General features: G+C 40.4%; 1 protein-coding gene across 2 annotated transcripts in view; it reads left to right on the forward strand.

Moving 5' to 3' along the window:
• GIGYF2 (GRB10 interacting GYF protein 2) overlaps nucleotides 1-13464 on the forward strand; it is a 68836-nt gene that overhangs the window by 13174 nt on the left and 42198 nt on the right. For both annotated transcript variants that reach the window (XM_088538080.1, XM_088538081.1), the window contains exons 3-7: nucleotides 211-340; nucleotides 2974-3069; nucleotides 5120-5228; nucleotides 11400-11511; nucleotides 12077-12117. In XM_088538080.1, the coding sequence (XP_088394206.1) occupies nucleotides 211-340; nucleotides 2974-3069; nucleotides 5120-5228; nucleotides 11400-11511; nucleotides 12077-12117 (488 nt within the window). The remainder of the gene's footprint in view (nucleotides 1-210; nucleotides 341-2973; nucleotides 3070-5119; nucleotides 5229-11399; nucleotides 11512-12076; nucleotides 12118-13464) is intronic.

The following is a 13464-nucleotide window of genomic DNA, read 5'->3' on the forward strand; positions in this document are numbered from 1 at the left end:
TGACAGAAGCTGTTTTTAATTCTGAAATACCAAGTTTTAGAGTTTTTAGGATGGACTGTGTAAATGCTTTCATCTCATCACTGCCTTTTTTTGTGTCAAATCTCTAAACAGGGTGCAGAGGAAAGACAGCATAGGTGAAGACATTATCTTTGGCTCTATTTTCACTGTTTTTCTGCTTTGTTTGTTTTTTGTTTTCTGTTTTTATTTTAGGCTGCGAGCTCTGTCTAGTGGCGGGAGCGTGACATCCCCTCCTCTGTCTCCAGCTTTGCCAAAGTATAAACTAGCAGACTATCGCTATGGGAGAGAAGAAATGTTGGCACTTTTTCTAAAGGATAATAAGGTAAGCAGTAAAGAAGACCTGATGTCTGCATGTGCGGTCTTATGTTTAGGGATTATTTCTGTTTTGGGAAGGTATACGCATAAATTGGGTATTTTTTTATAAAGAACAGAAGTGTTTTTTTTTTTTTTTTGTGTCTCACTCTTACTGTATCTTTTACATTTTTAGTGTAACAGTAACTTTAGAGGCAACTTCTTGTACCCTTCTGAGAAGAGGAAAACCTCTTTGCCGTATTCCATCCCATTGCTGCAGAAGACAGGGGGATAAAGTCTCCTTGCCGCACTGTAGATATGCTTACCTCCACAGGATTTAATTTAATATAGAGTAGGATTGATTTGGCTTGAAATTCAGGCAGTAAATTACATAAACAGGTATCTGAGAAAAATAAGAGCTCCCCATTTGTCCTGACTAAAGGCATTTATCAGGTGTTCAGCCCAACTGGAGCCATCCTCAAAGCATCTGCTCATCTGGGACTCAAGTCGCAAATAAAAGCTAGCCAGTGTAATAGTAAAGAACAATATAAAAAAATAAAGCAAGAACTTTGCTCATGTTTATTTTCAAAGGAAGATTCTCCATGATGCGAAAGTCATGTTTCAGACCTCTATATAGTATTTCAGGTTCAAGTGTCATACACTTTGTGTTTATAGGGATTAGTTTATTGTTGCAGCAGATGCATAATAGACTTGAAGTCTCATTGCCTCCTAGAGCCTCCCTCTCAGGTACAAGAGGGAATGCAGCAAGTTTTGCAGACTGGCTTTGGATATGCATGTGCATGCACATATCCATATTCTTTACTAAGGGTGCTGACAAGTTTTCATGTAGTGCTGCAGCAGAAACCTTTAAGTATGTTATGGCTTGGAGTCATAGCTACTCTAATGTGGGAGCATTGAAGGAGCAGGGGCTTAAGGTTTAGAACCATTTTATTGAGCATCAGATCAGATTTATATATTCTCTGAGCATGTGAGCGTGTGTTGTCCACACATTCCCTCCCCCTGCCTCCAGCCAGTTTCTTGACTTTGTTGCTGTCTGGGTCCAATTCTGCTACCAGACAACAGGTAACTGCCCAGAGACCGGTGCCGACCGGTGCTGGTCCCTGTTTTTAGGTTTCTCTATCTGCTAATCTGTTATTCCCAACTTCCACAGTTTCTCACTCCTAACTGTCACTGTTCCCGCAGTTTCTCATGGTTTCTCGCTTTCCCACACTCTAACATACAGAATTCTCCTGTTTTGCTTTGAGGAGCTGTGATATAAACTTTGATGCCATGTTTGAATGAGCGCGTGTGTCAAAAGCTGTTGCTTTATGCAGTTTTTCTGTGTGGCATGTAATCATCAGCTACCCTCATCCCAACAGCCTAATCTCCTCCTCCTAGAGGAAGCTTTTCCAATGGTTAGGAAGCACCGCCCCCCCTCCCCCCCAACACACACACCTCACCAGAAATAAAAAAAGTCCCTTTCCCTATGTGCAAGGACTTTGACTGGAGCACAGCATGTTTTGTGTCAGGAGAAGTGGATGTCTTTGTTTCTGGTACATGTTCTGTGGAGTTCTGTAATTCTAGCTGTTTAGACCTGAGAGGTCTCTTGACACTGTTTATACTCAGCTTTCTTGATGTCATGTTCCTAAACCTGTGTTGTCGACTACCAGATGTATCTGGCACACTCTTTTTTTTTTTTTTTTCTCCTGCTGTGTCATGGTGATTCTTTGCTGGCTCTAATTTGGGCAAAGTTACAGTGCCAATTTAAAAAAAAAAAAAAAAAAAAAAAAAAAAAACCTCTGGTAATAAGCAGGAGGGTTTCTCTTAGTGTATACCCAAATGGGGAGGATTGGTTTGCTTTCCTTGAATTAAAATCAGGAGAAGGCTTTATCTTTAGTGATTTGGATTATCTTTAGTATTTTGGATTAGATATTCTTGAAACAAAGCCCTCCATTGGCATAATTTAGAGTTCAGTTGCCTGAGATTGCAGCTTCTTGCCTGTGCATTGGTCATGTCTGCTAGAAGATGGAATGATTAAAAATGAGTTCCAATTTGTTTTTACTTAACAAGAATAAAATACAAAACTAAGTAAAATGAATCTATGTAGTTATGGATTTATTAAACAGGGGACACAAATGCATGTATTAAAATCGTGACTTATTTATCATAGGAATTTTTAAATAAAAATAAAGTCTCTGTGCACACATGCTCTCTACATGTATATATGGTAATTCTTTTAATATAGTAAGTCTGAGTAATGTACAGTAGACAGAAATGCAGTGTACTCTTACTTATCAGAAACTCTGAATTCATTCACAGTTCAGCTGCATTGGTTTATAAATGAGAACTGTTTTATGAGCTTGGTACTTTACATATGTTTTGGATGTAGAGATTTCACTGAGTATTTTTTCTTAAGACATTTTTTTTTGCTGAGGAAGTAAATTAGCAATAGATAACTTCTTCCTCCCCCCGCCTTTCATCATCTTCCTCCCACCCATTGTTACTAGGAAAACAGGTGTTCCGTGTAGATGGAGAGAGTTTTGACCAGATAAAAAAAACATTTTTAGGTTTGTATAGACCCAGTTTTGTGGCATCATCCATGGATTGTGTTTTTTTGATACCTGTGTGCATCAAGTATTTGTATGCTATTTTCCTTTCATACAGATACCTTCAGACCTTCTGGATAAGGAGTTTCTGCCTATTTTACAAGAGGAGCCCCTGCCACCACTGGCACTTGTACCTTTTACAGAAGAAGAACAGGTTTGTGTTCTTAGAGATGTAGTATTTAAATAAAAAGAAAATGCAGGTTGGTGTTAGCATAAAAGCAATGTAAAGAGTACGTTTCAGTTTAAAAACATGAAATTAGCCAAAATCACCAAATTAACATTAGTAGTGTCCAGGAAAGAAATTCTAAAAACATACTGTGTTAGCATAAAGTTTAAATATTAGCCATTTTCACTGATTTTCTTAAATCTGACCAAGTAGAATTCATGCGATGTTCTGTTGATAGCAAGGCAGTGTCAGCTCATGAAATTTGGAATCATCAGGATCTTCTGAGGAGCATTACCTGTTTTTCAAGCACACAGCATGTTAAGATCTGTGGAACTTTTCTGCAAATTATGTCTGCAGATTTTCTTTTTTATACTAGAAGTATTCAAGTTGTGAAATATCAGCTTGTGGTCTTTGGAGAAGTTAGATTCTTTGCCTGCCTTCCACCTTTCTAAGAAACGTGCATTACTTTCCTAAGTATACTCTGTGTAGCAGTGTTTTTTTTTTATTTGCTTACTTGATTTCTGTTGTTATATTATCCACTGGTGAGCAAGATGAAAGCAAGGACAGGTAGTCTACTACTGTGACAAAATTGCCACTTGGAGTGCAGCACATCTAGGATCTTTGAAAGCCCTAGCACCTGTCTGAATTACTGTGGCTTGTTCTGTTGAGAGCAGAAACTTTTTTTTTTTTAAACTGATTGTAATGTAATATAATTTGATTTTTGGCGAGGGGTTATCAGTATTTGTCATGTCTTCCTAAGATGTTGTACCATGACACAAGATACTAATAGGTCAGCTTTTAATCAGTAGCCTTTTTAAGCTCATAGTCAGGTGAAGACATTTTCGGTCCTGCATGTCATCATTCTAGCCTTAAAGGCACTGAGGAAGAGGGTGCATTTTTATGTGCAGCTTTGCTCAGAGTCCATCGATCACCACCAAAAAGGAAGGTTGGGTCAACAGGCCCACAGGAGAGTCAGCCAGACGTGCAGTAGCACATAAAGACCTTGAACCTTGGAGTTAAATGCCCTCAGACATTGTGTGGTGTGTTTTTTTTTTTTTTTTTTTTTTTTTTTTCTCCCCCTATGCATAGTAGAGGCCTTCAGGCAGTAAACTACAAGACTTTCAAGACTTTTAGGGTCAAAGGAGACTGACTTTTTGGTGACTGCAAAGGTTTTCTCCAAGTGGGTGATGTGAGCTTAATGTTGAAATGCTTGCTTTAGGAGTTAGCTATGAAGAAAAAGCTTTACTGGAGGCTGATCTTGCTCCTTCAGGCGCTCTCGGGAAACCTGACAGAACAGCTCTTGAGTCTTTTGCATGCTGCTTATTTAAAACTTGGCTTTAGAGAGCATGGGTGAATTCAGGTTTAGCTGTTAATGTTTCAGAAGAAACTTTTGGATCCCTTGGCCTGGTTTTCCAACTACTTGTGCCAAAGAATGGGGACAGAGTTGGTTATAATTAGCCCTTCTTTGGTGAAAAGACTTTTTCTTTAGCAATTACGTCATAATAAATGTGAATTTTACTGGTGGTTATTGCCTTACTAAAAATGCATATCACCTAAATGTATTTAAGGCTTCTGAAATTTATGTACATCTAAAGAAAACACTTTTGTGAAAACAAGGAGTAAATGCAATCCCATTGCATGTTAGTGCTCTGCAGAATTTGTCAATGTTGAAGCGGGGTTAGTGACTTGTCTGCTTTTAGCAGCTCAACGGCTGCATAGTTAGAGCTAGTGGTGTTATAATCAGTCCTGTGCTAGAATGGTCTGATAAAGGAGTCACTGCTCATTCGATACCTTTAGAGCATGAAGATTTCAGGTAAGTCGGGAGCACTAGTCCTTTCCCTTGTTAATTTTGGCCAGTCAGTTGCAAAGAATATGCAACAAAAAGAAGGAAATCGCAGCTGATACTAAGCCAAATTTAGGAAGAGGTGAGTTTGGCTGGGGGAGGGTGCAGTGGAGGTGGATTTTGTTGATCTTTTGCTTTTCTTTTTTCTTTTGTTTAGTTTAATACAATTTCACCTTGGCTTTTTCTTCTTGGCAGAGAAATTTCTCCATGTCTGTAAACAGTGCCGCCGTCCTGAGGTTGACGGGACGAGGAGGAGGAACGGTGGTAGGGGCTCCTCGAGGTCGAAGTTCCTCTAGAGGTCGAGGTGAGCTGTCAAGATGGGGGTCTGTTACAGTATAAGGTGATTCACATTAAAACATGTGAAAAATGTTTCATGTAACTTTTTCCATTAAGATTTCAACAATAGCTTATTGGAAAGGTTTCAGAGAATGAATATTGCATTCCTAGTGATCATTTTCTGCACCTTCTTAGGGGGTATCTGGTATGTGTTATATGACTTCATCGTTTTAGTTGTGGAAAAAGTATAGTTTTGAGATGGAATAGGAAATTGCTTGCTTCAGAGTTGGTAAAATAACATTAATAAAGCTATAAAAACAACTTGCAGAGAAAGAGGAGAATCTACAAACCTATTTAAAACATTAAGACTGTAGTAGGTTGCTTTCAGTGTTCTGAAAAGTCATTTTTATCTAAACATCTGTGATCCAAACATGAAAAGGTTAATGAAGAGGTATAATTTAAGAGAAATTTGAGTCTTGCCAATTTTAGTGCATCACTATAATCCACAGCCTGTCCTGGGTCACTTCAGACATTTGGAATAAATGGGGAAATGACCTCAAGCAGTTATCACTACAATGAAAGCGAGTTGTTAGTGTCAATTTATTTTATCAGTTTCCTTTCGATATGTTTGATTCTGAACACTATTAAGTTTTTTATATATGGATATGCCCTGTTGATGTATAGAATACTAAGAGCTAGTAACTTGGGAGTATCTTCAGGAGTAATTAGTAATGTAACCTCTGGCTTTGCAGGTGCTTAGATGAGATTTTTTAGGAGTCCTATCTAAATGTAAATGGCCTTAAATGGAGATGTTTTCATTAACATCTTTGGAAATCATTTCCATGGATAGTTACATGCTTGATCAGAAATTTGCCTTAATTTGCATTTTCATTTCTGTTCGTTCTTTTATCTTGCTCCATTCTTTGCTTGTGTCTTTTAGATATTTATAGTCTGCCTTCTGCCCCCTCGTGGCTATTACTTGGTTAAGACTTATGCATTTAAACTTTTAAAGGACTGTCTCTTTTTTTTCCTGCTGCTTCCCCTTCTTTATTTATTGTTGCCTTTGCTGCTTAGATGCTCAGGGCTTAGTTAAGAGAAAGAAGTGGTATTTCTCATGCAGGAGAGAAGCTCTTGGTTGTGCCTTGTTAGATTTCAGCTGTGCGTTTGAAAACTCAGTGTTTTCACTAGTGCCTTAAATGCGCAGATTGCACTGCTACCACCCATGTTTCACTTTCCCTATGAAGAAATATGTTATTTTTATATATGTTTTAAGGCCTTTTTCTACAAATGGAATGAACGCTGTCTAAAACTCAGTCATTTGAGCTCATGAGCGCCAGTGTATTCCGGTGTTGATTTGAGGATGTTTCAGTTGCATCTAATTTACCTAACTCTGTTTCTTCATCTTTTGTCCAATTAATTTCCTCCTTCTCTTGTTGCTGGAGGTTTAGCAATGACCATCACCCTTGCAGAGGGAGCTGGTAGTATTTCAGGTACCCCCACTAGTTTCAGTGAGATCAGTGAATTGTAGCAGAATATGGCTTCTAATCCAGTAATTCTGTCATCAGATATATGGGTTGAAGTTTTGTTTAGTGGTAAAGCTTGAATATAGTTCTGTGGACAAAACTTACATTAAGACTTTCAGAAAACTTTTACTTCTTATATTCATATACTTCTTATACTTCATTTTAAAGGTATATTAAAGTACTAGCTTAAGAACTTAGAAGATTCATCTGTTGCTCACTTAGTTTTTAGTTCTTATTTAATCTTTTTTCCCTAAATTTGTATGAATTTTTACACCCCGCTTTTGTTAGGCTATTTGTCCTTCGTATACCTTCCACTATACTGTAAATGACACTTTCCAAACCCTTCTTCATTTCCTTTTCATCCTGGATACAGTTAAATTGTAAATTGCTGAGGAGTCCCTGTTCAGGTCATCTTGGTTACTGCTGTTTCTTTTCCTCTTCTCCATTTCTTTCCATGAGCAATTAGTTTTTGGCACAATGAGTCTTCACAAAGTTTCTGTATCTTGACAAACAAACAGGATTTCTGCAAGGACCTAACTAGTTTTTTTAGCAGTTACATACTTGATGCTGTTCTAATTAAGAGCTCTAAGAGTTATTTGTGAAAAGCTCTGCATAAGACTGACATCTAACTTTCAAAAGTAGCACTTTGCTTCCAGCAAGCTCTAAATGTCGTTGTTTTGGCAAGAGGGGATGAAAAGGACTTGTGGAATTTCTTCATAGTTTGCTCACTAAATGTGTTGCTTCGCTTAGAATTGGAAAGCATTTTTGTTTGTAGCCTTGCAAAATTGCCTGGGGAAGAAAGATTATCTGGTGGTTTTTCATGTTTGCATCACTGTATATAATAGAGGTGCTGATCAAATTCAGGCTTCAGCTGTACTGAAACAGGATTGTCGTCTTGAACAGACTTGCCCAATAACAACTTCAGGGAAGAATTTACAGGTATGATTGGATTTGTTAATTAAGTTCCCTTGCTGAGGCACCGATCACAGGGTTGAATTACTGTGTTCAGGAGGAGGCAAGAGGGAATCTGGGGCACAGATTAGTGAAGGGCTGACTGAATAAACTGCTGCTAAGGATTATTATTAGAACTCAAAATGTGACTTCAGTTATCACAACTACAAAACAGCACTGAGTAAATATTTTCTCAGTAGTCACCTGGAGCCGTTCTGACAGCATATGCATTTCTGACATGTAGCTGATGTAAAGATGGTCACTGTGCTTCCTAACAAGGAAGCTCCTCTAACTCCATTTAATTTTTTTAATGACAGCCTGCTGAAATGCAGCCTAGTTTTAATGCTCAAAGCATTTGCAGTTGTGAAGTGTCATCTTTAATGTGTGTGTTTTGTGGGGGGCGTAAACGCAAGCCTTCCATTGAGCTCTGCAGTTGCATTCTTGCAAGGACCCAAGTGCCTGCACGTGACCTCCTGCTCTAATTGCCTTGTTTTCCCGGGAGCTCCCCGTGGCGAGCAGCTAAGCCCCAGCTTTGTGCTCGCAGGGCTGGAATGTCAACACTCATGAATAAGAGCCTGGGATGAGGAGAGATTTAAGCAGTCTTTGGCCTGGGCCCTAAGCTTGTGGACACACTGTTTTGTAGCTGTTCTTGTTTTTGGTTAAAGCCACGACAAGGGCAGTCTTTGCTTCCTATTAGAGCTTTTGCTCTTTTCTGTATAGCATCTTCCCTACTCTGAAAAGGGTGTGAACAGTGTGCCAGTGGAAAGCTCTTATGTATCCCCCAACAGCTGTACTCCAGCCACAAGTGCCTGCAATTGCCACAGACCATTAGGACTGTGGCAGTAGGTCCTGAACTCCAGTTGTGCTCTAATTACAGGAATTTGCTCCTTGCTTTGCATAAGGGCAGTTAAGATGGCAGTGTATGCTGCTGCTTACCCTCTTGCTTGTCTTGTACGCTTTGCTTGTCTGTGTGTTAGGTTAGAGATTTTGGGCACTGTGCTATAGTATCCAGAGGACTGAGGTGCTTGTTTTTAAGGGATTACTGCAACACAAGTGACACAACCAGTCCAGTGAGTTCAGTAATGTGCACCGACTTTGCAGTGAATGTTTTGCCTAGTTAACATCTGCATTTAGACAGTTTATTCTTCATACGCAAACTTCTTTTTGAAGTGTTGTTCTGTTAAAAAAAATACATTTCTAGACTTGTTAGCCACAGAAATGTCCCCAAGTGTGAAGGTGTGGGGTGGCAAGCAGTGTGATTTTTTTTTTTTTTAATTATTATTATTATTATTTATTTGGTGCAGCTTTACCTTCTCTGCAAGCTTTGCCTTTTTCATATGCTCTCTTATCAGCATTAGCTGTGTCCTAGTGTGCACTTTCTGGTCAGACTAATCTACTTAATGCTTGCTGAATAACTCTGCCTTCTTTACGCCGTGCTTCTCTGCCTGCGTAGCGTTGTGCAGCTCAGCAGAAGCCATTTCCATGTGCAGTGCGGTTCCGCAGTGGTCAGCTTGCTCTCTGCTCTGGTTCTGCTTGGACCTCGTGCAGGACGCTGTCAAATGGCCACATCCATCCAAGACTGCAGCCACACAATGTCCCTTACCGAAGGCAGCCAAGTAGAGTGGCAGAATGACTGTAGCTTTCCTGGGATCCTCACTGGTAACAACAGCTTAACCCCCCATGCTGGGGGGTCAGAGCTGCCAGCGGCTGTGAGCAGGGACCATCTTTTAATTCAGACCATTGCAAAGGCTGGTTGAGACAGCTGATGTTGGACGGTGACACGCAGAGGGTCGTAGGTGCAAAGTGATTTCTTAAACCCCCTTTCACACATTTTTCAAGCTGGCAGTGCCATGCTGCTATTAAAGCAAAAGTCCCCTGATTCCATTCTCCTCATACATGGCACTTGCCCTTTTGCTGCTGAAATCCCCTGTCCCGAGCTGCCTGGGTCTGCTGGCTGTGTGACTGTGATATTAGTAATCAGTGTGTGTCCATACTCGCTTACACTGCAAGGGGAGCACTACAGAGGTTGCTTTGTTGCGCCCTGTAAAAACAGGAAAGGGCAAGTGAACTTTTGGGGTGGAAAAATGCCTGCAACTTTGTCTCAGCAGCCTCAGCGAGTCAGTGGCTTCATCCTGCTTTGGCTCTGGCTGCCCATGGCTTTCTCTTGTGAGCTGCTTCGGCATCTTCTGTGTTATCTTCTGTGAAAGGGAAGAGAGCTTTCCTGTGGCGAAGACTGGCACTGCATGTGACGAGTAAAACTTCCTGGGGCTCATCTATGAGGAACCAGAGCCAGCCTCTTTCCCACCACCATAGGGGGGCATAAATCTGTAAGTGAATAAACATCATGCTGCTTTTTATGCAGTATCGGTACTTCTTACCGTATTTTGCCAATGCAACTTCTCACTCGTCACTTACAGATAAAATAGACAAGTTTATGCAACTTGCTTGTCCACCCTGTGCCCAGGGGTGCATAATATGAAATTAATATGTTTTTGAGGAGTCTCACTGAATTATCTTTGAATCTCTTTTCCTTGCTCTCTAGAGAGAAGCTTTTTTTACAAGAGGTTTGGTGAAAGCTTACAAATAAGGCAGTTGCAACAGTTTATTCTTTGCATCATTTTCAGAGGCTCTTATAAAACCTTGAAATAAGGCACAATCCTTGATGCAACCTGAGGTCACTGGATTTTAGATATAGAGGTTCTTGTTGCTTTCTTTTAAAGACTAAGGTCTCTGAAGTCTGCTCATTTTGACTGGGATGTTGGCTTCGTGTTTTGTTTGGTCATGGTCTTGTCATCATCTTCCAGGTGCCAGGACAGGTTTGCACCTTGTCCTTGGAGGTGGTGGTTTCTGTGGGCCAGAAGGAAATGTGAAAAGGTGTGTGTGATGGTTTCACCCTTGCTAGGTGTTCTTTTGCTCATACATTTGCTGCTACATCTGTAGCACTTTGAGGCAGTGTTAATCTAAGCAGTGCTGGAACTTCCCAGCAGCTCTGGGGATGTGCGTGTGTGTTTGGCTCTTTTTATTAACCAAAATATGCTGCTGTCTTCACAAACACTGAAGATGTGCCTACACTGAGGAAACATGGAGGAAAACCTGCCTTGAGGCTTGCTACCAGGTAGCAAATTGCTATTTGGTAGCAAATGTCTTGAAAAAGTGAGGAGATCAGTTTTTATTCTGTAGTTACTGGGATTCTTCATGTCTTCTTGCCAATATGCATCCTGTGATCCTTCTTTTTTCCTATTGCTCCTGGAGATCTTCTCTGAGGATCACTAGAAAGGAAAGGTGAACCTTCCTTCCTTCCTAACCTTGATGGCAGTAGTTAGAACATCTGCAGCATGTGTGCCCTTCTTCTGAATGCTGCTATTAGAAATGATTCTTTTTTTGTGAGCATAAGGTGCACTTGTACCCACCATGACAAGTGGAGTGAGCAGTGCATCCTTGCTTGGTAATCTCTGTAGGGTAAGTATCTGTTTTATGTTGGTTTTCTGCATATTATTTATTACAGAATTGTTTGCCTGTTCTGTCTGATTCTGTGCTTCTTGCTAAGAATCTTTTACATAACTCTCTTGCATCAGTCTTGTTTCCTTTTTCCCTTTGCCCCAGATAATTTCACTGGGGCTTAATATTCTGAAATCAGTTCACGTGGACTTGTGAAAAGGGAAACCTACTTGACTCTCAACTTTTATTATTATTTATTCAAATTCCTGTGTTTTTTGTCTTTTCAGGCAGAGGCCGAGGAGAAAGCGGTTTCTACCAAAGAAGTTTTGATGAAGTGGAGGGTGGATTTGGGCGAGGAGGGGGCAGGGAAATGCACAGATCACAGAGTTGGGAGGAAAGGTAACAGAAAACTCTAGCTTTTTAAATTTTTACTTGCATCTGCTTAACTTGCATTTGTGCCTTGCGGCTTCATAAAATCATCTCAGGAAAGGTGCTCAGGCATACCTGGAGTGAATGTGTCTGATTTGAGGTGGCGCTAACACGGTGGTGTTTCTAGAAACTCAGGAACAAGTTTTTTTGTTTTGTTTGTTTTTGTTTGTTTGTTTTTTAAAAAAGTACTTTTTGCGAAGATGTGTTTTCTACTAAGTTCCTGGAAAGTAGGAGCTGCTTCAACATAAGTGAGCTACAATAGAAATGGATAATCTCTGGGTGAAAATACGTATTGTTGAAGGTTTTACTTCAGTAAAACTTCAGTCTTGATGCTTCTCATGACATTCAGGGTCAAGTTTTGAAACATGTAGTTGCCAAACCTGTCGGAAAATTTTGGTTGTCACTTAGATCTTGAAAGATTCTGTCCAGTGAGGTCTGATTGGCGGAGGGGGGGGAAAACAAATATTAGAGCCATACCTAAAATGAGTGGAGCAGTTCCAAAACCTTTCTTGAAACTTTTATTCTGCCTTTCTAGGGGAGACAGACGCTTTGAAAAACCAGGGCGAAAAGATCCAGGTACGGTTTTGTTCCTGTATGGGCAGGAAGCGGGAGGGAGGAGCAGGGGTGTGTGTTGGGAAGGGGCCTCTGTGTACCTAAACCCTCTTTCTTACTGCTCCAAGCCTTTTTATTGATGTAAGATTCATGGTGCTGTGCCAAGTTTCTCTGAATGTATTCCCCAAAATGTTGGTTTTTTATTTGTATTGATTTAACAATTGGGGATCTTAATGTTTTAGAGAAGAAAAGTCGTCAGAAAGGTCCTGCTTATTCAACTAAAATGTGGTGCCCACAGTTGTCTGTGGAAAGAAACTTCATTGATTACCAGGTGCCCTGTGGGAATTTCTCTTAAATGCAGCTTTTGAACATCCTGGGGGCTGCTGTCTTGATGTCCAGAACCACTTGGCCACCTGAACTACTGAAGTTTTTGAATGTCTCTTTGCAGGAGGTAGATACTGACGGCAGCCCCTAGAGGGTCCTCTTCTTATGGAATTACTTCGTCATTACACAGATACTCTGCTCAGTCAGGTAGCTCAGTCAGGTAGCACCTGTTCCCTCTGTTCCCTCCCAGTAAAGCACAGTCTGCACCAGGCAGACCTGCCAGCTCTCTGATACTGTTCTTTAAACACGTCACACCGGCCTCTTTCAGGCAGAACGTGTAATTTTAGCCCAGTAGATATATTTGAATGTTTACCTGAACTTTAATTGGAGCAGAACATCATCTTGGAGATGGAACAGATTGATCTAGATGGAATTGATATTCTGTTGGTGGTACAAATGCTTAAGGAAATTGTCCCGTATTAGCTGAATGTGGCATGTGTGGTGATGTTTCTACATCGTATGGTGGTGCATGGGTCACTTCCTGGTGTGGTCTTGTGGTCTTCTCTGTGGCCTGTTTCCTAGTGTGCAGCTCAGCTGTGCTTGACAACAGGTTTATGTACCAGTAAACACATGCTGACCGTGAGGTTTTGCCTTGATAGGACCTAGAGAATCTCTTTTGGCTGTTGCTGAAAGTGTCTTAGCTAAACATTCTCCTTTAGTGGGTGTGTGGATAAAGCATAGGTCAGAAAAGATACTTGTAGATTGGATTTCAAGGCAGATGGAAACTCTTAAAAAGATCGAGTTGCACTTAGAAGTTGATAGGAATGTGTTTAACCCTCCTGCTTAGCAGTGAGTGTCTTTTTTAGGCAGTCCTGTAAGTTTCTGTTTTAATAGTTTTCCAGATTACCTTGATGACCCGTGTCTTCAGAGTCTTAAATCACCATGTCTGCTTTCAAAGCCTTCTGAACCTTCTCTGTGTGATATTTTTAATATAACTTAGAATGCTTATGTTTTCCTGCTTTTTGAGTTGAAAGATGCCACAAAGCC

This window comes from Tinamus guttatus, unplaced genomic scaffold (assembly GCF_059628265.1).
Source record: "Tinamus guttatus ecotype Peru unplaced genomic scaffold, ASM5962826v1 Tinamus_guttatus_pri_ptg000927l, whole genome shotgun sequence".
In the NCBI taxonomy this organism is placed as follows: domain Eukaryota; kingdom Metazoa; phylum Chordata; class Aves; order Tinamiformes; family Tinamidae; genus Tinamus; species Tinamus guttatus.